Genomic DNA, 25644 nt, shown 5'->3' with positions numbered 1-25644 from the left:
TTGCAGAGTGAACTGTTACAAGCTGTTCAAGTCTTTCAGGAATTTTCACACTTGCCTGAATACACTTGACAATATCAGTGTACGTTTGAGACAGCAGGAGAGGGTATACATAGCCCGTGGCTATAAGGCTTCACTGCAGTAGAAACATTATTAAAGTCATGCTGCAGTAAGGTTAAAGACATAATCAGTTAATTAGCCTAATAAGATTTTAATTTAGTATATATATTTATGCTGGAAATAAGGCCAGGAAATACAAAATTACTGAACTACATTTAAGTCTATTTCATGGGTTTAGAAGCAGCAGAGTGTGCACTTTATTTTTAAACTAGAGAAAGAGAGGGCAGCCATAACTAGCTGGTGAGTAAGCTTGTTCGGGGTCACGATCAAATTGCTTATTGACAAATGCCGCCAAGGATATAATATTTAACTGTATCCTGTAGTTATCTTTATATAAGTCATCCTCCCTTACCCCCCACCCCACCCCCATCCCCACATACACACACAGGGGTGCACCTTCCAAAGCCGTTGTTTATGCACAGTATGGAGCTTTTTTCCTGCTGCTGGCCACCTTTGTGTCCCACTGTGACAAAGTGCCAAGGCTGCAGGTCTGCATATTTTCCGCCACCATATGCGGACAAAGACGGGTGGCAGCGGGCGAGGAGATGGATGGGGTAGGGATGGTGATGGACACAGGTATCTTGGCAGAGCGCGGAGCCCCAACTCGCCTGGCGTTAGTTACCATTGTCTCGCTCCCCCGTTTTTCCTGGCACAGCCTTTGATTGAACTGGCGGTGAGGTGAGGATTTGGCATGGGCTGGGTTTTACCTCTGTGATAACAATGGGCCACAGGCGAGGGAGGCGGCTGCTTGTATCGCGCATTGTTGAATGGGATTGTCTCATGCAGGTTCACTGTGCATTGTGCAGCGTTTCTGGAGAAGGGATTTGTGGTTTGTAAAAGGGCATCCGAGTCCCACTGCTCCGTTTGGCTAATCAATTCGCTGTCCTCACCGGGCTGTCCAACAATTGTCCTCTTACAGAATGAGGCAGGTTCTCTTTACTAAAGGATTGAATTGACATAGCCAAGTTTTACAGCATACAGGGAGAAAGATACACCCATTACTTCTAATTTAGAAAAAAAAAAGAGAAAAAAAAAGGGTATTTTCATTGAAAGCACATCCCGACACCTCTAATCATGACCAGAGCACAGGCTCCCGCCCTGACAGATTATCCGGTGTGAATGTTTGGGAATGATAATGAGATCAAAACACCTCACTAAGCTGGGAAGAGAGGGTGGAGACTGGAGAGGGAGAAGGAGAAAGGGGAAAGCAGGCAGGGGGAGAGGGTGAGCGATAGCTGCGATAAATTGCAGAAGCAGAACCACTTGAGCATAAAATTAGATTTTACAAATGTGTTGTTACCTGACAGTCCTCTGACAGAGGAGATATCACAACATTATAGGGCTGCATGAGTTCTACTAATCGTATCAAATAAATAAGAATGCCTCTCAGCTGTGATAGAGCGCGATGGAGATTCAATGTGGACAGTGGGTTAGGGGAAATAACATAATTAAAACAGCCTTTCTCATTACGGACTCAAACATTAGAGGCCCAAATTCAATTTATATGATAATATATTATTCTGTATGAAAGCTGTGCACATTACGACACATTTGTCTAAATACTGTGACACTTAAAAGATTGTCACTGACTGCTGATGTCATGTTTTGATGAAAAGCCTTTTGAAATGAAGAATGATTGTTTTGGATGATATTTCCTTCCTTCATGTATAAGTCTGCTGTTATTCACTGTCTCACAACTGGACCCCCCTGCTGCTATCAATTACCAGTATGTGATTGTTTGATAGAGAGAAGCTAAATCCAAGCAGTGAGTCAACATTCAGACCAAATTCATAATCTTTCTCCATTTGGATCTCAACCATATCCTTTTAAAGTTTCGTGTCTGTGTCTTGAATGGGTGTGAGACTAGGGTGGTGACAAAATCTATCCACAGACAAACACCTGCCAAGTGCTCACAACCACCGCTGTGGTAGTTCCCACTACAGCAGATGTCTCCAGGACAACATTTTGCCATGATGACACACACACGCACACATAATAATGAGGTGAAGACAACTGCTGTTATGGCTGGTAAGGCACATAGGATAGAAATCAGTTCTAGAAATATATTTCAATGAAAAGAAAACAGACTGTCACTTCATGTGCGGCCTGTCAAAGAAATATAATGATAACAAACACTGAGCATGATGGACTGCTGAGAGACTGAGCATATGAAGAGACTTTTTTTTTTTGCCATGTTACTGGTGGTTACAATAGTAAAGTAAATACATCATTAAGGCATGAATAAAGACTGAATGAATCAGTCTGAATGACAAATGGAGGCTCTAATTCAAGTCAGCTTAGCACAGACAGTGTGTGTGAGAGACAAGTCACTGAGACAAGCTTTATCTTCACTATGCTGCAGGAAGAAATAGTGTGCATATGTGTGTGTGTGTGTGTGTGTGTGTGCTTGTGTGAACCTGCTGTGAATGTGTAGCACTACCAGTAAATATATAGAGCGTTTTATTCCCCAGGGTGATAAATCTAAAAGGACAATATTTCACCTGATGTTTATTGCTTGATATTTCAAATAGATAGTGATGGTGGTATCCGTTACAGTGCAATGGTCTAAACAGTCCCATCATTAATAATCTATTGTTAGACAGTTTTATTTCTGTTTTGGAACAGTTGGTTTCATTTGCATTTTGAAGTTTAAGTTTTTCACGGATGAGTCATGTCAACTTTCTCAAATCTATACCAGATGCCACTTTTGCCCACAGGGAGGGGACTGAAGCCTACTTGATACATTTGCATATATTTGACATCTATTAAGCTAAAGCAGATTGCTGAGTCCTTCATAACTTGGGTTTGTGTGTTGTAATTATGTGGTTGTATTGAGTGTGTGTGTGCCTGTGCCACTGTCAAGGAGGAAAAGCTTAAGTCATGAGAACTGGTAAATTTGTTTACACCTGCATCTTCACAAAGGGATCTCAAACACTGCTAGTGTGCCTCAATAGGATCAGGTGAATATATCTGATGGAAGTGCTTGTAGTAGAAGCTGGAGTTGTTTGTGGTCAGCATCAAGGTTATGACGAAGAACTTCTCCATCGATGTTCAAGTTGTTAATACTATTGGTTATTTATCAGCGGTAATGTGATGGGCTAACATTCTTATTTTGGTTTGATCAGACAATTGCCCAAGATCATAGCTGAATCAAATGAAACTATTTAAAAAGAAAAACGGTGTCTATGCTATTTTATATGTTTGTACCTGGTTACACACTTACTGTATTTAATCCAACAACCAGAACAGATAGGCTAAACATTGTTAGTCACTGTATGGAATTTATTGAATAATGGAAATTGATGTTTAGATATGTTACTTATTTATTCTCTATGTAAAAAGTATTTATAGAACTGGTACAATGCCCCCATTACATAGTGGCATTTGAATGTGTCACTATCAAAGTTAATTTATATGTTAGAGAAAACTATTTGATTGAAATACAAATGTTTCTTATTATACTTGAACATAATTCCTTTTAAAGGGATTAAATTGGAATGAGTCTAAGTTTAGTATAATGTAATTATTGATGAGAATGAAGGATGCACATTAGCTGCATTGAATTTAACTTGAGGGTTTATTCTTCTAGTTATGTTAATTAACATGTATTATCAGTTGAGACAGAGACTTATGACAGCAGATGCCACCCATACCATAACATGGCCCATTTAATCCTTTAAGCTATAGCACTCGTTACATTCAGCGTTTGCACTGAATGTAATCATCCACATTACCAATCACAGTATATACTCTGTAAAACAATTATGTCCAGCCTATTAATTTAAAACAAGAATACACTGCTAATATCTGTTTAATCATATGGCTATGAACACAATTGTAGCACTGGTCCTACAAAAAGGAGAACTTTTAGGTATTTCAATTGTGTTTGTTTGCTAATATACTGTATGTTTTTTATTGTTTTGGCTTGAATCTATAAGTTCAACAGTATTGTACGTGTTCAGATAACACAACAGATTATAACACATTACACATTAAATACTGTAAGTATTACACTACATATGACCTGAATAGCCCTTGAATATGTTGTGTGAGTGTTATTTATCCATACCACCTTATATATACTTGCAGTTCCCCCATATCAACACTTACTATCAGAGTAATGAATCACCCATTCATCTATGCTCTCTTACTCCTAAGAAGGCTTTGTAGAAGGACTGAAGCATTAAAAGAAATACATGGAAACACCACAGACAGGTGTGTGATCCACTGCAGGGTTAACACATAGCAAAACACATTCACACTCACACCTACATTGGAGTCTCAGGTTCACCTGACCTGCATGTGTTGGGACTGTGGGGAGGAAACCAGAGCAGTGGGGTGAAACCCAAGTGAACATGGGGAGAGGAACCACAGCTAAGATCAAACCTCGAACCTTCTCGCTGTGAGGTGACTTTGCTAACTAATGAGCCAACATGCTGCCAGACACCATTAATTAACCAGCACCCTTAATTTCCTGTCATGATGCTTATCATTGATTAAATGCAGCAGATTCCTGGCCTGCTTTTCATGATACAGAAAGCACTGCTGGCTAACTCAACCGCTGGTCTCAGTACTGTAAAACTGCTGCAGTCCCCAAGTGTTGTGTTTTTACCCATAATTATGAAGGAACATATTCTTTCCGAAATTGGCTGCATTTCTGAATGTTCATGGTGGTTTGCGTGTCTGCTTTGTGCTGGTCATTGTTTGCTGCCATCATTGTGAAACTGAGTGCTGTTGCACGTCCAGGGAGACAGGAAGCTATTCACAGAGAGATTGGGAATCCCACCAGTGAAAAGAAAGTACAAAAGAGCAACACTCAGAAATACAGTGGGCGAGCACACATGTATCCAAGAGCATAATCAGCTACTTTCATTGTTTAGGGTTCGGCACTGGTTTGGCTGGCAGCGAGGAATATGATTTAACAAGCACAAGGTATAATACAATGGAGGACAACAATAATGAAATCGTTACGTACTGCTTTTACCTAGCTCTCTATACGTTATTGTTGTATTCATAAACAAGTTGTTAATTTCAACTAAAACAGGCCCCAATGAAATCAGCGAGTCAGTCGTCTTGTTTAAGACCCCAGAGAAATTGGGTTCCCAGGTTTGGAAGGACAGGCGAGGTAATGTAGTCATGTTCAGTGTTGTTGGGAAGCTGTTTGTAAGTGCAAGTAAGGTCAGGTGTCTTGCTTGGCAGAAAATAACAAAAGGGTCACTGATCTTGCCTCTCCTCCACACAAATTCAATGGTGCACAAGGGCAATGGTATCAGACTTAATACTTCAGTAGAAAACTGCAGATATCAAAAATGACCTTGCTTTGCTTTTAAATTGTGGGCACTATGTTCATTTGGAGAACATATACAGTATACAGTACATGGTTGGGAAGAATAAAAAGACAAACAGTGTCTGGTGTTATAACTAGGAAGTGGTATTTCTGCAGCTGAAAGTTGAAATTGTCTGATTTCTTGAACATGAGAGAACAGATGCTAATCTTTGAGGTGTGTATTGCGTGATTACTGTTAAGATAGAGATAAACCCATTCTCATAAACATCCATGTTTACACTGCGTTACTGCTCTCCCATCTTTTGGATGTAAGCCCAAACAATTGGATGGACCATGGAGGAAACAACATACTGTATCAGATTGGTCCTTGAGCAACGCCTTATTTACCATACAACAGCAGGCTAGGTTTATCATTGCCTGCATTAGGTTCAGATAATGGATTCTTTCAGATAATGAAAACAAAATGCAATGTGTTTCTTCAGAAACTGAATTAACTGTGTCATGAAGTAGAAACATGGTAAAATTAAATTTATCAGAACCTTGACGATGTACATCTTTAACATAATGTGGTAAAAGTCATTGAACTGAAAGACAAAAATAGCAAAAACAACCTCTGGCATATTTCTATTTTAATGTTGCTTTGTTTTGGCAGATTGTCATCCTGTCACTCAGATCACAGTCTTTGAAGTCTCGACTCTGTAAATGAAGTAGATGTAAAAGAAAAATATGTTTTCTCTGTTACCCACATGATTCCAACCTAACCAAGTAAGCTGGCTCGCAGGCAGTCTGCCACTGCATAACAGCAGAGAGTGGGTTCATGCTTGTGCGCTAGCCCACGTTGTTGCGGGCACATAACGTGGGGCTTTCATGCTACAACCTTTTTTCTTTTTTTTTTTCTTTTGCAAGGGCATGTTGAGCTGAAATATAAAACTTCACTTGGCACAGCCTGTATCTGTTCGTTCCTCTAGGCCCTAGCAGACCCCTCCGCACCAACAGCTTCTGTTTAAGAATTAAATTCCACTTGATTTTCATTCACACCACACATTACCAGTGGCCTTCATTTGCATGCAGGCCAAATGTTTTATTAATGTATAATTAATTAGCTGAAATAATAACATTTTGTGCACTTGTAATCAGCACTGTGGTCACATTTGTCAGCTGAACCGTTTTTAAATCTTTCTGAACTTGTGCTCCTGGATGATGTTAGCTGTACATTGTCTTGTCGCTGCCTGGTTGTTTTGTTTAACAGCATCTGCAAATCATGAACGCTTAACATGTATGTTGTAATATACTGTATGTTGTAATGGACCATTATAACAGCGTTGGGATGAACTACAGCACAAGTTTTTTTCGGGCTCGTCTCAGAGGGTAAAACCTGCAGAGAAGAATTTTAACTTGGATACAGAGTGACAAGTGGACTAACTAAGGATAGTTAGACAGATTTAAGTGCAATAGAGTGCATAATCAAGCTCAATAGAAATTCTGATTTTTATTACATTATACAGTACAAGTGCTAGTTGACAATCCTCCTTTTGTTACCATGTCTCTAAGCTTGATGAGTCTAGTTTAATGTATTCTTTGCCGTGTGTGAGAAGTCCTCTCCTCACATACGTCAGTGTGTGTGGCTTTTGAATGCAGCCCAAAGTCCTCAAAGGACAAATTATGGAAAGAGCTGCAATTAGTGGCTGATTTTTATATTGTGGTAGGACCTTGGAGACTAATTAAAGGCCTTTGTGTATTTGTCTCCATAGACATGCTAATCTGAAGCCTTTTGACGGAGATTCACAAGATCAAGTCTGAAATTCATGCGTCTCAATCTGCACTCGCACATGCACTGCATCCACAAACACTGAGTGCAGTTGTTGAAATAGGAACTTGTAAACATACGCCATAATATTCTGTTGTTTAGATCACTGGACTAAACTCTGCACAATGTTAAAAAGAACAATTTATCTCTCATTGATGGAGTTGCAGAGGTTGTTGTACATTAGGCCTGGCTTTAGCATTTGAAACAAAACTCTAAAAAGGGGAAAGAGAATTATCTGCAGGATTTTCCTCCCAAGGAGCAGGTTTCCCCATGTTTATTAGATTTGTTAAAGTGCTTCTGAGCAATGCACATTTTATCCTCTTAACAGTCAAATTACTATATACTCCAGCAATTACTTAATGTACTCTAATGAGATTTCCCCATGAAATGGAAGGATTCATTTATTTTAATGTGACGCATTCCACCGGGCGGGTTTATGCATCACGTCCCCTCGCAATCCGGGAAGGCTTTGAGTCATAAATAGTAAGATGAGCTCGGCTTCCAGACTTGCCACTCTGCCCACAGCAGCAGAGGTATATGACTCCAGGCTGATCCAGGCACTTTGGATCTGTTCAGGGACGTCAGTGGGTCACACGTGCTATTTCCAAGCTTAGCTCTCTGCAACCAGGTATTCTTGAGGATTAGTGAAATAACACCAGGCTGGCTGTTTGTGGGTTTTGCCATGGCAGTATGGCTACACTACACTAAAATAAAACAAACTGCTTTGTGTTTTTTGAAATCCCAGTTGGCCACATTAAATGAAAGGATTTTTATAGATTTATTTTCTCCCGTACCTTTTAACAGTGATGAATGAGTGCAAGAACCCAGAAACGGTGCATAATGCAATATGTGGCAAAATGCACCCGATTCAACATTTCACGTTTTTAATTTTAAAAGTGTTTAAATCTTCCCAACAGAAGCACAAAATATCCTTTAACAGAATTAAGCAACCTAATTGATCAACAGCAAAAACTATCATTAATTTTATATTATGATACTATTTTATGCTCAATATTTTTCCCATTTTGGACTAAAAACGAAATTGACAATGCACAGGTGATCAACAGATCTATAGATCATTAAAACAATGCTTAGCTGCAGTCTACATATCAAGTGACCTATGAAAATATGAGTCAATGAAAAAAAGTAACAAGTAATTTTTAAAAGCTCTTGAAAGTCTCTGAGGGATTGAATCGAGGTTAGAAATGTTTATCAAATTTCAATGTGACTCAGCTTGAAAATACATTTACAAGAAGCAGAAACACCTTGAAAATAACTCCAAACTAACGCCCTCTATGGTGTGTGTTACTGGTGTGTGAGCTCAATGCAGAGAGAACAGGTTTTAAAAGGTTGTTTCTGCAGCTCAAATGATGGCCATAAAAGTTACACTTCAGAAACACATTTGTAACTTTTGATGACAGTGAATAGAGTTTTTTTTATTTATTTTTTTTAGAAGTGACAGGAGATGGCAGAGACATTTTGCTTTGTTATTGTAATGGATAAAATGATGAGAGTGGAGGTGGAGGAGCCATAAGCTGATGTTCCTACAGGCGTCTTTTTAAGAGGCTGTCTAAACTGTCTTCTTAAAGGCTGCAGCCGAACCACAGAGGAACTCTGCTGTCTTACACTTGACAGTGCTTGTAATGTTTGCTACTTTACCAATTACACAAAAATTGTGACGGTATTTTAATGTTCCATGCCGAGGACATGACGGTGAACTATTTCAAAAGGAGACACTACGACTTTCAGATACTATATGTGTTCACAAAGCAAATGATACATATTTATGTCTTTCAAACTTTATGTCCTCCAGATTTTCTCTTATAAAGATTATACTCAAAGGCCATGCAGATATAACACAGATGATATCAGTATGGCATCATCAGGGTCATTTTCTCAGACTTTAGAGAGCCCACTTTAGCCGCCCTCAGGCTTTTTCAGATCAAGCAGTGTTCTTCAGGGATATACACAACCTTTAGTATACATAAAACTTTCTTTGAGATTGTAAAATCTCTTGTATTTGTCCTGTACGTCCAGCACAACATGGAAAAAAAAATCATCTCCAAACTAGAGTTTTTGAACGCAGACATGTTTTGTACATTTTCAGCAGCTGCTTGTTCCATCTAAGAAACAGAAAAAAACCTTCCTTTGAATTTGATGTAAAGGCAGAGTACCCAGGTCCAGATATCCACTCCACCACTGTGTTCCTCTGTTGATATAAAAGCACATCTTAATGGAGAGACAAAAGCCTAACCTGTTCAGCTGGCCTGATGGAACAGACAGACACGCAGATGCATACACACATACATACACTCCCATAAATCCATTATGGCTTTAGACTTCAAAGCTGATGTTTTTTTTTTTTTTCCCCTTTCCACATTCCTTGAAAACGGAGAGAGGGTTGCTCCACGTTTGCTGAGCAAATTTAATACCTTGTATAATGTGCACTGCTCCCCCTCACACTGAGTACAACCGCCTCTCAATATTTCTCTCCATTTAGTCCCACTTGGAATTGTGCTTGTGTTTTTTCCATTTTGCTTGTGATTATGTTTGAGACCAACTGTCATGGGCTTTAAACAGTATGTCCTTTCTCTTTTTTTGTTGTTTTTCAGGTGGGATTTTTGAGCAAACAGATGGACCTGTTTCACTTGTAAGCGCGGAGGAGCTTGCCTTTAAATTTGCTGTCAATAACATTAACAGAAACAGGACTTTGTTGCCAAACACAACATTAACATATGACATACAGAGGATCAATATCTACGACAGCTTTGAGGCATCAAGAAAAGGTGAGTGGCTTGTTTGGCGTACGCTGAAGGATTGTGAACAGACTGTGGGGGAAGACAAGAATCTGGGCGGTTGAAAGAAACAAGAAAATATCTGCATGATTGCTTTGGCTGAAAAATTAAAGTCCTACATTAAAGTTCTTGGAAAAGTCTTAAAGGGATACGGCAACATTTTTTTCCGTGTCTTGCCTCACTCCCGAGTCCATGACAACCAGATAGACACCATCCTTTCGACTGTGGCTACACTTCCAGTGTTGAGCTAAGCTAATTACGGACGATACGGGCTCTCCCTTGTTACTGCACGCACAGTCGAAAGGATGGTGTCTACCTGCTTGTCATGGACTCGGGAGTGAGGCAAGACACATAAAAAATTTTTTTAAAAATGTTGGCGTATCCCTTTAATGTGACAGAACATAACTTGCTGGTCTCCTCAAGCCTTCCTCTTCTGTTTTTCTCTAGCTTGTGACCAGCTGTCTTTAGGTGTGGTCGCAATATTTGGGCCCTCACACAGCTCATCATCGAACGCTGTGCAGTCCATCTGCAACGCGCTGGAAGTGCCGCACATCCAGGTGCGGTGGAAACATCACCCGATGGACAACAGGGACAGCTTTTATGCAAACCTGTACCCGGATTACTCATCGCTAAGCTATGCTATCCTGGACCTGGTGCAGTTTCTCAAATGGAAAACAGCCACTGTTGTGTACGACGACAGCACAGGTGAGGAGACTTTTATGTCATGATCCGATCTTACTGTAACACAATGCACATGTTAGAAAACTGTTAAAAACTTGGTGTGTGATTTTTCTCTTCCTCAGGTCTAATAAGACTACAGGAGCTAATAATGGCCCCGTCCAGGTACAACATAAGACTAAAGATCCGCCAACTTCCTCTTGACACACAGGACACAAGGCCCCTTCTCAAAGAAATGAAGCGGAGTCGGGAGTTTCGCATCATCTTCGACTGCAGTCACCACATGGCCGCGCAGATTCTCAAACAGGTCAGCGTGCGGCGGCATCGACCCTCTGATATTCAGAACGTAGTGTCGCGGGACAAATGAAAGCACATGCGATCCTCTTCTACACAGCTGTCTCTGATGCTGCTTGATTCTTATTAAGAGTCTGCAGTGAATGAAAATGTAGAGGCTTTGACTTACAGAGATGCTGGCAGTGGCTAAGTGGGAGGAGAGCAGCAACAGAAGGTGCGCCAGTAGTGATTAAGTAGCAGTGAAATTTTGTTGTCAGGGAGTGGGGGACTTTGTCTTGTGCCCACCTGCCTGTTACAGAGCAATTTCAAAACGGAAATATCCAACAGCAATATTGGCTGGCTAGTGTAGATTCAGCACAGCAGGATGTATTTTACTTTACTATTTGAGTAAATTAAGCAAAAAGGCAGGTCATGGTTTGGCAATGAGCTGTGATCAGTAGTGATTCTGAACTGCTCATTTTCACATCTGTTACAACTGCCTTCATATTCCAGCCTGTAAAACTACACAGATATACTGTAATGTGTTATTCTTCTGATTAATTTGTTGTTTGATATGTCTTCATTTTCCCTCCTTCCATTATTGTTCTCCTCCTGCCTACTCTCATGGAAAGACTTTTTATGGTTGAATTGTTGCCCCTTTTGATTGAATTAATATCCATCCCATAAACAGGAATATGATCCAGCATGTTTCATTATCAACACTGTTTTGATGATATAAACAAACAACAGTCGACAAATAGCTGTCAGCGTGATGCCGAGACGAGTGGGGACTGTGTAGGTGATCTGATGCTCTATAGATGTCAGTAACAGGCTGACATCCCCTCCATTTAGCTGCTGTCAGCTTCTATTAACATGTTTACCCAACGCATCATCTCCTCCCAAGTTATTTAAATAACTCCGTCCTCCCATGTTATCAACATCTAAGTTGACGTGTCTCCGCTCTTGGCCGGTCTGCACATGTCGCTCCAAGGAATGAGTGTCCACTCGAGAGAAGACGCGAGAAAAAGATTTTGGGGCAAAAACGCTCCAGTCAGTTGTCTTCCGTGATCCAACTGTCAGGACACTGTGCTACAGACCCAAGCTCTTCTATTTAAATGTGCTCATGAGACACTTCATCTTGTTTAATACTGTAGAGTAATAAGATGAGATGCAGTAATTGAAAGGCTGTGTTGTTGTGATCCACTGTGTCCTTATATAAATAATTGTGCAGATTAAATTTGCACAACTGAAGCATTCGATAAAACAGGACAATATCTGCCATAGTCATTCAATAAAGATTAGGGATAATTATTTTGCATTCATTTTGTGTGTGACGCTGCACCTTCATCTCACAGCAGCAGAGACAAATAGGTCAGTTTTAATGTGTTTGTACTTTATTGGTTTTATCAAATTTCAAATCAAATCAAATTAACTTTATTGTCCCGACAGGGAAATCTGTCTCGGGCACATAGTGCTGCAGGCAAAGAATAAAAGAAAAAGCATATGAAAAACATATGTAGACAAACAATATTAGACACGGTGGACGAACAGTGTTAAAAGGGGGACAGAATAGAGCATTGGCATCTGAGACATGATCGTTGTTCAGTTGGTGCAAGTTGCCTTACAGTGGAATAACCACAATAACAGGTTACAATAAAATAGAAAAAAATGTATTTATAAAATGTAAGGAAAAAGTGCAGAAATGTCCATCACAAATTTCAGCAGCCATCACTGACATTGAAATCACCCGGCAGTCAAAGATCTGAAAATATTCATAACAGAGATGTTCTGATACCACTACCAACTCAAACTACCATAATAAAGCATATGACATGACTGCAGTCATCAGGTCAAACTCATGTATAAATACAATAATTTTCAATTTAAAAAATAATGTTAAAATAACATCTACTATAGAAACAACAACTCCTCCACTAGCTGTCCTAACACCAGTGTCACCACAAGGAATTGAAACCTTAGATACCATTCATGTTGCCTTTTTACTGGTGGAATTTTCCAAAATAAAGTATCACAAAATTGCTGGTGTTTTGTAAATGGCCTCCACTATTTTTCAGAAAACAATTTTCCTTCAGCACTTTAAAACAGTTGTCACCAGAGGCTGCACAGTAGGCTACTGTCATATAGTGGTGAAGGAACAGATGAAGAAAAGAATTTGTGGAGAAACTGTTTTTATCAAGGTGTGAAGCTATAAAGTTTATTTAAAAATTACATGTTATTGGACCAGTGCATAGACCACAGCCACCTGATATTGAATTTTGGACAGAACTGGGAGTATATCTAAAACTAGAGTCACTACTAGAAAAACTCCAAGACGGAACCAATTTTTTTGGCATTTTACTTTAACTTTCTGAATCTTGCCACTGTTGATAATGCAGCACACAAACTAACCTAACCCTGCAGTTTGAATTGAACCAGCTACAAAACTGATCAGCCACTGAGTTGCAGTGTATTAGGATTTCCAGGTGGCTCAGCTACAGCTTTACAAAGCTTTGCTCACACATAAAACAGTAAAAGGCAATCTGGTGCACTGAATTCAAATATTGTGGTGGTGCACGTGCATGCATGTGAGGGACAATTGTATTTCAAAAGGGCTCAAACATCACAACTGAAGTGCCTGTATTATGTTTTTGAGATATTTCATATGTCATGCCATCATCCTTAACAACATGTGAGTTCTTGTCTTTGTTTTGACAAGTTCACCTGTACTGAAAATGTCTTTGTCAGCTTATATTCCCTCTCTGAGTGGATGGGAGAATATAGACAACATGTCCTCTGTTTCTTTAAAAAAAAACAAAAAAAAAAACACTCATCCTGCATCATCATGTGTTTTCAGTGGTAAGGGTAAAATGTGACCGGTGCTGCTGAAGAGAACAGGGACACATCAAGATCAGCTTGGATAAAAGCTTGATGAAGAATGGGAGCGTTGACAGAACTCGGTTGCCTCATACTGTAAATGTATCCTGCAGCAGTGGAAGAATGATTTCTAATTAATGAAACCTCCTGCCGACAATACAAACCATGACATAAAGTTTCAATGTCGTCTATTTGGCTTCATGTCTATTTGGTAGATGGGGAAGTGAATTTGCTTCCACATAAGCATAGCATCTTATTTACATAACCTTGGCTTCTTTTTTTTTCCCTACAACAGATGGTACAATTAAATGGGAAGCACAGTCGCCATGGGAATGTGATGCCTTTGAATGTAGATTGAGTGAAACAAGTGGCAGTGATGGAGTGTTCGGATATGAGACAAAGATTACCGAGCTCTTTTGATTGAAGGCTCTCCTCTCTGCCGGGATAACGTCACATGCCCCCGAGCCATTGCAAACCATTTAAATGCATAGAAAAGCATCAAGTACTGTTGGCGTTCGGTACATTTTCTGGACCACATATGGTGCAGAAATCACGGCAGAGACTTGCCCACAAAATGAAGCCACATGTTAATCAATATGCTCATTAAAACCTGGCTAGTTTTTCTTTGCTGATTAAAGTCATTTTGTGTATGTCTCTCATATTGTTTGTTGTGAATGTGCTGTTGATTCTATAACACACTGACGTGACAGAATGACCATTCATTCACACCTTCCCTATTCCCCTCTCTCTGTTTCCTTCCAGGCCCAGACCATGGGGATGATGACAGAGTATTACCACTATATCTTCACCACTCTGGTAATGTACCGTGCTTGTTAATGCAAATAGAGTCTCATTTGTTCTCATCTCCCCACCGCTTGAGTTTTTGATGAATAGTGGCTAATTGCCAATGGGCTTTGGATCCAGTCCATTATATCAATTTTGTTTGACAAGCTGGAGGCATAATGGAGTCTTCAGTGTGCTGTAGTAAACACTACGCTTTATATAGTAAAGTCAACTAAAGTCTTTGAGGTCGTGGCATTAAAAAATAAAGAAAAAAGGAAACAACGGCTTGAAATTCCAAACTGACTTTTCAAAAGATTATAATTGCTCCTCTGTGAGCTTTTACAGGAAACATAATAAAATGAAATGCCATCAGTTTTTAAAGTGAGCAACTTCCAGATGTAAACAAAGCGGTAGCAGAGCAGCGGCAACATTAAACCTGAATTTTAACCTGATATTATTCCTCAGTTCATTGACAGAGCTTTTAATCATCAGACTCTATCTAGGGCTAAATTGAAGTTATTGATTTCAGACTCTATGAAAGGTTTGTTTACATTGATAAAAAATATGGCCTGTCGTCTCAGTAATGACTTCAGTAATGAAATGAGAAACACTAGTTACTTGTCATCTATCTGTCACTCTATTAATAAAACATATGTACATAGATTATACATATTGTTGTTGCATGAGTCTGGTGATATTCCATATTTTCGTAGGGAAATAAAAAACAGTTATAGATTAATCCTACTAAGAAGTCTGTGTAGCCAGTTGCAAAGTTCCAAAAAAAGTGGAAAGTGAAAACTATTAAAAACAAACATATGAGCTTCACCTCTCAGCTGGGTGAACAAACAAGAGCACTTCATGTTACGTTGATCCCACATGTGCCGTATTGCTGCAGGAAAAGCGCAATAGAGCATCAAATGTGGATTAATTCACATCTGAAAATAGTCCCCGACAGACACGCTATTTACAACTCTTAGAGTAATATTTCCTAGAAACTACAATAACCAGCATCTTCAGGAAATTATTCTGCCTTTTTAGAGCCAAAGACAGGACTGTGTTAGACTGAACTAATTTGAGCATGTGCATGTCGGTACAAATGAGCAGTGAAAATGAGTGCACTATGAGTAGTACTCACACACATTAGCCTTCATTTATAGATTTTTGTTTCCCCTGATGTCATACATGTTAACATCCTGGGCGTGTTAGGTTTATATGGTTCGGTATGTTCCAGTTTCATCCCCATCTTGCACGTTTTAAATTCTCACACTGATAAAAAAAGGATATTGTCTGACTAATGCACGCAGACCCAGCAGGGAGGCAGCACTGCTCTTCACTGTGACGCTGGCTATCTGGTGACCAACAGACTGAATGGGAATGAACACCAGCATGTTCTGTGCTGTTTCCTTCACTCCCAGTTATTGTCTCCTTTTCTGCCTCCCTCGTGCGCACACACACACACACACACACACACAAACAAACACATGCCTTCTCTCTGGGCTGGGCCAGTCTGTTGTGATAATGTGATATGACATAGGGGTCCAGGCATGATGTGTGTCATCGTTCACGCTCGACAGCGTGGCAATGACATTGTTCTGCCATGCGTCATGTTTGTGTGGCATGTCTATTGCTTTAATAGGGAAAATCCAAAACTCTTTTTTCTTTATTGCTGGTGCACTGGTTTATTTGTTAAGCGGAACAGTTTCCACACAGATGGAACAGAGAAATATTTACTTGTGGAGTTACTCTTAAATTTCTGTTTGATTTGATTTTCTGCAACAACAATATTTTCCTCATGAAGGCAGGATATCTTTATAGAATCAGAGTGTGGTATCTCTCTAACGCTGCAATACGCTGACATATTGATAGGCAGACCATTAGGAAGATTATACCTGGCGGCTTGATTTGGTCCAAAATGATGAATACTTGCATGGTTTACATGGCAATACAATTTCCTCTCGATGGAAGCCACTGATGTCTGCGTTTTATCTTCTGAGGTGAGGTAAATGCCGACTTATCAGAGCATGAAAAGGCAACAGCAGAGTGGTATAGGTAATAACTTCCTTGTCCTTCGAAATGAGTCTGTCATAGTTTCCGTCTTGCCATAGCCATCTAATGATGGGAACTTTGTTATGTTTGCCTCCTCCAGAACATATCTGCAGGTATACTCAGGGATATGCACCGTGTTCTCCAGCTAAAGATTTCTGTGCAGTGCTGTTGTAGGATTCTGTTGCTTTTGTGCCACGGATGTGTGCACAAGGCAGAGCTGCAAAAAAAAAAAAAGTGAACTTATAATTGGAACAACTTGCTTTCCTGACGTTCCAAAAAAGATGCCCTGGAATGAAATGAGGATGTCACAAAAGATGAATTGTATTTTACAAACAATTCTGTCCCAGTTAGTTTGTATTCTTAGCTACAAAGCTTAAAAAAAAACTTGTAACCTGATCTACTTTTCTGAGTGTTTCTGAATGTCATATAGAACAGCACTGATTGACTTTGATCTCTGTTCATAAAAGATAGTACAGTACCACATTCTAGTGGGAAAGAGAAAAAAAAAAGGAGAAATATTTCAGTGACTGGCGGCGACCGTTCTTTAGTAAGTGTCTTACACGCTCTCGTTCCCCCAGCACTAACCCCACAGGGTGCTAATGAAATATCTATGTTCATCCAAATGTCTTTTCCAAGCCCCCTGGCCCACTCCAACACGACATGTGTCAACATGTGACTTCACACTTCAGTTACAATGGCTGCCCCAGAAATTACAGCAGCTCAAATTGAATTGCTTTTTGCTTAGAAGTCGCCAAGGGAATGCAAGTCTTGAATTATTAATATGATCCAACAGAACTAGTGTTTTTTTTTTCCTACCTTCTTAATTTTTTCTTAGTTACAAACTGTAATTATAAACTTCTCAAATAAGAAATCTGAACCTGTGGAGATTTTGTATGATTGAACCTCATAAAGAAAGACATACACAAGCTTGTAGTGTGTGCAGTATAATTCATTATTATGTAGGTACAAAAACAATAACAATTTGTCAATGCTAAAAGGATTTGCCAGCAGAAAAGCGACGCCACCACTGGAGCCTTTTTAGATTTAATTTATTACATATACACAGCTTCAGACACCACAGTTAAATCTCCTGATTTGACATTGAAAACTGTATTTCTCCTTCCTCTCACTCCATTTGGTCTCAATATAGCATCTCTTTAATCAGCTGCTGCGTCATTCTCTTTTTATGTGAGGAGACAGCATCCAGGATAAATACTTAAATACAAAAGATCCTCAGTGCTGGCAGACTAAATGAGAATCCATCAGTCATTATTCTGTTGTGTTTCCACAAAAAAAAAGGACCTGATGGCCATTGACCTGGAGCCATATCGCTTCTGCGGTGTCAACATGACCGGCTTCCGCATCCTCAACGTGGATAATCCCCAGGTTGCATCCATCGTGGAGAAATGGTCGATGGAAAGGCAGATACCACCTAAACCTGATTCAGGCCTGCTGGAGGGCATCATGACGGTATGTTTTATTTCTTCTCTGTTGTTCCAGTTAAAATCAGCTGTCAAAATGTCAACATAAATACAACACATCCGCCTGTCAGTCTGTCTTATCTGTGGCTTTTGCCGTGGAATGAAATTTAACCCCAATAGCAGCCAATAACAAACTCCTCCAGCCTAGCAATTATTATTACTAAATAAGGCAACCACTTTATTAGGCACACCTTCTAATTTAACCAAACAGCTCTCTCTTTGAGGCTGTGGCTCATGTATGAATAAAATATACATACTTTATTATGCATGTAAACAGATTTGAGTGGTTTTTCTACTGTTGGACTAAACCATATATTAAGTCATTAAAAAAAATAAAAATATACAGTAGATTGACAGTGACCATTGGTATCATACTGAGAGGTTCCAACCATCTTATCAGCATCTAATCTGGGATTCAATTTATGTCAGTATCTGCTATTTTATCCAGTGGATCTTTTGGTAAAAAGAAAAGAAAAAAGAAAAATATTTGAGTTTATAGACAAAAATCAGCCAAGCTTACACAGAGTTATGGGACATTTGTAAATGACAACTAATTAGGCACTTGGGTATAAAGAGGGCCACGGAGAGAACAAGCTCTCTAGACTTGAACCTGTGGAGCACAGTTTTCACCACTGCCATTATCTGCAGCTAGTCAGCCAAGATCTCTGGACCCGAACAGCTGAGCAGGAGAAAATTGCCGCCTGGTCAGAAATCCTGGTTGTGTTTTGGCAGGCTGAAGGGAGGGTCAGATATTGGCAAGAATAGTACAAGTCCAGTCCATGGAGTTATCTTTTTTCACTTTCAACATTACAGACAGGGGTGATGGTGTGGAGAACATTAGGCCCTTTCAACAATTATCCTTTGAATGTGCTGGTCTCTCTAAACATCGTCGCTGACCGGGGGTATCCCTTTACAGCCACTCTTTTTTTTCAAATGGGCAGTTTATAGTGGATAATACACCATTGTCCCAGTATGTTTCCAGGAGGAAAATGAAAGCAAATTTGGCTTAGTCCACTGTGTCAGGCCCAATTTGTGTCACACTTGCATGAATTAACTACAAGATTTAGGTCTTTAACATGTTACTAAATATTGACCATAGCTGGTTAAATTTGTTTGTTGTGTGTTTTATATCCACTAATGAGGAAATCCAAATACTATGCTATTGACATTATTATTTTTTTTTTGTACACATAAGCAGTCCTGTACAGCAACTAAACTAAAGCAACTAAATGTCCAAAGGTACTTCCTTTATGTTAATAAAGCGAATTTGACAAACACAGGGCTATATTTTGAATTATCAGTGGGAGGCACAGAGATGCTGACTTCATAACAAATTAAAACTCTTTAATTGTGTATGAAAACTTATCTCAAATTTATTTACCTGAAAAATTTAGCGACTGGCCTTGAAAGAGGTTCTGAAACCTTCATTTACTACGTAGAATAAAGGATTAATAGTAACTGTATATATTATATAATTGGTTTTAAAAATGTAATGAGGAAATAACAATAAATAATAAAGTGTCAAAGGGATGCTATTTTCTTTTTATTCCTCCCAAATCAGTGTAAAGATTAGACTGATAACGACCCAACTGCTTATGTCTTTCCACAGCCATCAGCTGAAATAATGTTCACCCCTTATTCCAGACAGATGCAGCGCTGACCTATGATGCAGTCCACATTGTGTCCGTCTCATACCAGCACGCTCCGCAGATGACGGTAAACTCGCTGCAGTGCCACCGCCATAAACCCTGGAGATTTGGAGGACGCTTCATGAGTTTCATCAAAGAGGTGATGGGACACCTGTGGCCTGTTGCTATTTGATTTAAGTGTTATTTATTTTACTGATTGAGTGGTGAGCATGACAATGGGAGTGGAGTGAGGACAGTGTAGTCATTTGGGACTTAGATATTTACCCAGCAAATCAATAATATCCACATACAAAGAAAACCAAGGCTTGATAGACACATCAAAGCAGTGTTGTTGTCAGCCTTATAAATTCCCTGTATTCATAACCTATTTTCCAGAAAGCATGTACTGTAACCCTTTGAAAGCACAACTTGTGTAATCGGCTCTTATTTCATCTAACACAAGAGTCTGACAGTGCCTCAGTATACACAAACAAGTCTGTGCAAAATGGCAGATGAAGGTTGTGCAGAGATGCTACTATTTGTATCTTGATTTGTTCAAACAACTAAATCATTTGTATTTGCCATGGGTGTGGTCTAGAAATGGAAAGGAACCCCCCACCCCCACCCCCCTTCATTAGTGTTAGTGCAAAATTAAAGCATGAACCACCTCAGTCTTCTGTATTTTACAGAGGCTCTACCCTCTATGCAGGATAGCACATCTGCACGTACTGCCTTATAAATTCTCAAAAACCCACAGAGCTATAGGAATGACAGCAACAAGGGCCTGAACTTATAAAAGGACAGAGATGGAGGGCATAGACCCAAACATCAAGATACCACCATGTGTTTTGGTGGTAAAACTACTTAGGACTCAGGGCCAAAATCAGACCAGGCTACCATTGTGCCTGGCAGGCCAAAGTGTCTCAAAGGTGAATGTGACTGTGAATAGATGTCTGTCTCTATGTGTCAAGCCTTGACTGGTGGCCTGAAGAGGTCGGTAGCTCATGTCTCACCCACTGGCAGTTGGGACAGGTCCAAGTGCCAACGTGACGCTCAAGGATAAGAGTATAGAGTTGATGGATGGATGGATGGATGGATGGATACAATGCCATTACTTGGCCTGAGTTTTGCCTCCAATCAGGCAAGGATAGAGGGGACAGGTGTGCGTTGTTCCTCATGTTGTCCATCCAATGAAGAGAATACAAGGTGACCCAAAACTCATGGTGTAATATCAGCTGCCACTCCCCCCAGGGTAGAGGATCCAGGTTAGACGAAGCCAAGTACGAGATAACTGCTGATCTGGCGTGCAGCCTTGCTTGGTGGTAAGGAGCAAAATCAAGGCTCAAAAGGAGAAAATGAATAACCTTTTATTTCCCCTAATGCATCAATTTGAAAGAAAACTTGATTAAGCAAGAGGTTTCACTAGGCCCCTCCAGGTCGTTTCTTTACCAGCAGACAACGTCCTTGAGAGAGCAAAGCCTGACCTTCCATAATGGTGCTAGACCTTCTGTTCGCTGGTATTGGGCGGCTGTGGCTCAGGAGGTAGAGTGGGTTGTGCACTAATGAGAAGATTGGTGGTTAAGCTCTTGCAGTCCACATGTTTAAGTGTCCTTGTGTGACTGGTCGTGTATAACGCGGTCACTGAGTCTAGAGAAGTGGCATATGAATTCAAGTGAATTTACAATTTACCATTATGTGTTTTCAAGACTACGTAGTAGTGTTCGATATCATCATCACCCAAATCCCCTTGTTAATCTAATGAATAAAAGGTGATGTACCATTTTTCAAGTGCAAGTATAGGTGGAGAGGGATGGACGTTCCCAACTTGTTTCTGGTTTCCCTCCACGTTCTGTTTTGGATCAAGGATGACAGGTCCATCTGTCCATGTGTTCAAGGCAAGCCAGGATTGAAGTGCTGATGCTTGTATCCATGGAGCTGTGCACAAAGACCAGTGAGGTGTTGAATTTGCCCACCATCATCTGCAGTTTTATTAGTAGTGTGCTTTACTGTATGTCTTTTGACCTACAGTATTGCTGAAGCCGTCTCACTAAGCCACTCCACTGCGACCCAATGGCCTGGCTTTTGTCAGCATCACATAATGGAGCGCAGTTATCATGCATTTCCTCTTAGCCTACAGTGGCCTGCTAGATAGAGGCGTTTGTGTGTACTGTAATAGAAGAATTATAATTGTAACCCTATCTATGATATAGCATTGGACAAAACTACCATGGACTTAATAAATCAGTGGAGGGCTGAAGAAGGTGGCAGCGGCTGTGTGAGTTGAAATTATTCAGAATCTGACTTTCAGTTTGTGGTTGGGCAGAAATGAGGAGTCGACCCTGCAGTACGGAGTACTTGCGGTGTACTTGACGGTAAATAGAATTAGAGTTACAATATGTAACCATGCATTTATAATGACAAATAAATGATTTAGGAGAAAATGTCACTTTTGTCCTTGCACTCATGAGGAGACTGTTTACAACGATTCCCATAACCCCCAGAATTTACTGTGCAAAGTGTGCTCTGAAATCTGATGACCCCAAATTACAATGTTACTCAGCTACACATCCCCAACTGGCACAAGATCCATGAATACTATTGTTTGTGTCTGAGTTGGAGGGGACAATATCTGCTTGTCTGCCAAATGTGCAAACACAATTTTGCTTAGGCTTACGCCACTACAATGCACAATAAACAGTGTCGGCATGAGCGTGACTATAGTCACTTGAAACAATGAGCTTGTTGGCCATTCTAAGAATATGTACCATTAGGAGTTATGTTGGTGACATAGTGATCATGACAAAAGCCAATGAAGTGTTATGACAGTGTTCCTTTTATGCAAACATACTGTAGTGTTTGGTTATAAAGACACTTACTCAGGCTTGATTTATGCTCAGCTTCAAGACAAGAGTCTGACATGTTCTGAAGGTCGAATTGGCCCTTTGGATGTGATGTGCTGAGGCATTTATGTCACTCTTTGAATTAGAGCTGTTTGAACATGCCACCCACCTCGGTGGTGTGAGGCGAGATGAAATGAGATATGAGGCGGTTTGGAAGAGGAGAGTGCCACAAATTTCTCCTTGAAGCTTCGATCTTCTCGCAGCAAGTTCTGACAAGGTACAGCAGTGATGGGAGGGAGCCATCGCCTGTAGGGTTGTCACACTTTGGATTTTAAATGTCAGAAAACTGCTGCCGCTCGACACACAATGATTGATTACTCTGTTGTTCCAAGACCTAGTAAGAAATCTAGTGTCTTCATCACAGAATGAAAGAGACAATAGTAAATTTAAAGTCTTTTTTTTTCACGTGAAGATCACAAGAGACAGAATAAAATAACACGTGACACCTAAATAGTATAACCAAAGTGTTACTATGGCATTTGAACAGAAAGGATTTCCCCTAAATGGCAGGGAATGATGTACCGATGCCAAGACTAAAATAAAACAAACAAGAACAATGACAGAAGAAGAGTTAGTTGATAAATGGCTACTTCTTTAGTGGAAGTGTGAGAGGACTGTCATGTTTGCTTATGCACACATCTGTGGAGGTGGCGGGTATCAGGGAATAGTAATAGGGGGCAGTTATGTGTTTTTCCCCCTCATGGGGAATCAAGCAAAAGGAGATGGCTGTTAATTAACTCTGTAGTCTGGAGGGAAAACGCTTCGGAGGCGTTGAGATGTAAAATGTAATTAAAAAAAAAAAAACACGGAAATGCAGCTTGTTAGAGTTTATGTTTGTACTTTTGGTCTGTGGGCGTATGAATTTTCTGTCAGTGAAAGATAGAGGGTGTTGTAGTGTGTTTTGATGACAGCACTTTTATTTTGCTGTATTTGTGTGATTATTTCTACATTATTCTGACATATTGTCATTTGCACCAAATGTTTAATTTTGTGCAAAAAAGTGCACAATGAAATGTGATGTAACAATTGTGAGTTACAAGCTTAAAAAAAGACTGTATTTATTGCAGGATTAATATATTGATAGGTTAGGCTGGACAGAGGTTTAGACTGTGTTCTGCAGGATTCTATGGCAAAAAGGTTAATAATGCAGGACTTGTTTAAATATGGAATAAATATGTAGATCTGTTATCTTTCAGTCCCACTGGGATGGTTTGACGGGGAGACTGTCATTCAACAAGACAACTGGTCTACGTACAGACTTTGACCTGGACATCATCAGTCTAAAGGAGGATGGACTTGAAAAGGTAAATATTGTTAAAACACCATTTTTGAAGCACTGTCTTTTTCAGTATATCCTTCGCAGAGGCAGAGAATAAAAACCAACAAGCAATGGCGCATCACCACATGCAGTGCGTGAAAAAAGTAGAACTTGTGAGATAATTATAGCATGAAAGGAACTTAATGGATTATTGATTTCAGAAATACATTTCAGAATTTGCTCTTGATGTGCAAGAGATAATGCAAATTTGACAGTATCATTTACCTCCTAACAAGGAAGCAAATTGGCTGTTTCAACATAAGCATAAGTTAGTGGATCATAAAGCAAATTGGATTAGGGTACACATTAGGGTGTTAATTGCAGCCTCTCTTAATGATAATTCGAGGTGATGCCCAAAATGCTGTTTGGTGGTAATGAGCTGTATAAACATGCTTTACAAAAAAAAAGGGAAAAAAAAAAAAAAAAACCTAAATGGTTGGAAATGCAGAACTTATTTTATTATACTGGAAGGCAAAGTACCCTCTGGACTATAACAGCTTTTCTCTACCAGAGGGCTTTCATACATTATGAATACATCAAATAGGGATAAGTCCCATTATGACTTCCTCAAGTACTCCCTAAAGGCTCAAGACCATATAATAGCTGGGGCTTTTCAGCATGTAACCCTTCTGTTCCAGAGAGGAGCTTGTAACACTACTGCTTTGAAATGATTCTTCTTCTGCCTTTCACTGGCATCTTGTCCTGTGTGCGGTCAATTAAGCTGAAGCACAGTCATCTAACAAAAAAAAAGTATTTGATGGCATATTAGCATCCTCTCATTGTGTCTCTGACAAATCCTGCGCTCGAGCACACTCGCGTTGATCCTGCAGATCCTTTTTCTCCCTCTTTTTTTCTCTTTCTTGTATATCCGTGGAATCGGCTTTAACTGTATGAGCCTGTTAAGATGTGGACTTTTCTCAACTAATCCATTGTAATTGAATATTAGCCCAACTTTGAGCTTTTGCTGGAATTATGAACAGGTTCTCAGAGTGCCACTTCCAGCGCAGGCATGCTCAGGAGAGTGAAATAAATGCAATGCTCAGCATGTGGTTACGTGAGTAAGTAACTTTTGAATCAAGTCTTTCGCTAATCATGTTTAATGAATTGGGTTAATTGTAATTGGGTACAATTAGGAGAATTTTGAAAAAGCAGAGTGCATTCAGAGATATTTTTAAATCTCTCTCCTGGAGTTCTCTTTGGTTGTGTGACAAGCTGTAACTAATGTGCTTTTCAAATTAGAGCATATGCCTCTCTCTGGATTAGGCAGAGAGGACATTTACAAACGTTTTTCATGCTCTTTTTTTTTTTTTTTGGTGCGTTGTACGTCTTTAAATGGATCCACCTCAAGCACAAACCCCTCGTGAATATTAAACGCTTGTGTCTGTGGTAATAAAGAGAGCAGCAAAGATGAGGGAGGGCTCGGTGGAAGGGCTTGACTTGCAAACAGAGATTGTTACCGACGGCCACAGGACTGTTTCTGTTAATGATATGTTCCAGAGTGTGTCTCTACAATATGCAGAGCTTCTGTTGCCTGAGGGCTCCTCGCATGTATAACTCCTTTTTATTTGTTCAAATCTCGTAGCTTATTTTACTGTGACTGCAGAGCAAAATGACTTTACGATGTAATCCGACCAGCAACCACATGCTGCACCATCAT

At 39.8% G+C, this 25644-nt stretch overlaps 1 protein-coding gene across 1 annotated transcript in view; it reads left to right on the top strand.

Annotated features, from left to right (window-relative positions):
• Positions 1-25644, top strand: part of LOC146971677 (glutamate receptor ionotropic, kainate 3-like) — an 87579-nt gene that overhangs the window by 40785 nt on the left and 21150 nt on the right. Inside the window, exons 2-8 of the mRNA XM_085801091.1 lie at positions 9824-9997; positions 10454-10711; positions 10810-10991; positions 14594-14647; positions 17960-18130; positions 19786-19929; positions 23866-23973. Of these exons, the coding sequence (XP_085657217.1) occupies positions 9824-9997; positions 10454-10711; positions 10810-10991; positions 14594-14647; positions 17960-18130; positions 19786-19929; positions 23866-23973 (1091 nt within the window). The remainder of the gene's footprint in view (positions 1-9823; positions 9998-10453; positions 10712-10809; positions 10992-14593; positions 14648-17959; positions 18131-19785; positions 19930-23865; positions 23974-25644) is intronic.

The sequence above is a fragment of the Trachurus japonicus genome, chromosome 16 (assembly GCF_045865225.1).
Source record: "Trachurus japonicus isolate A0001 chromosome 16, Traja_1.0".
NCBI lineage: Eukaryota > Metazoa > Chordata > Actinopteri > Carangiformes > Carangidae > Trachurus > Trachurus japonicus.
The sequence above is the reverse complement of the archived record's forward strand: the minus strand, read 5'-3'. Positions and strand labels throughout refer to the sequence as shown.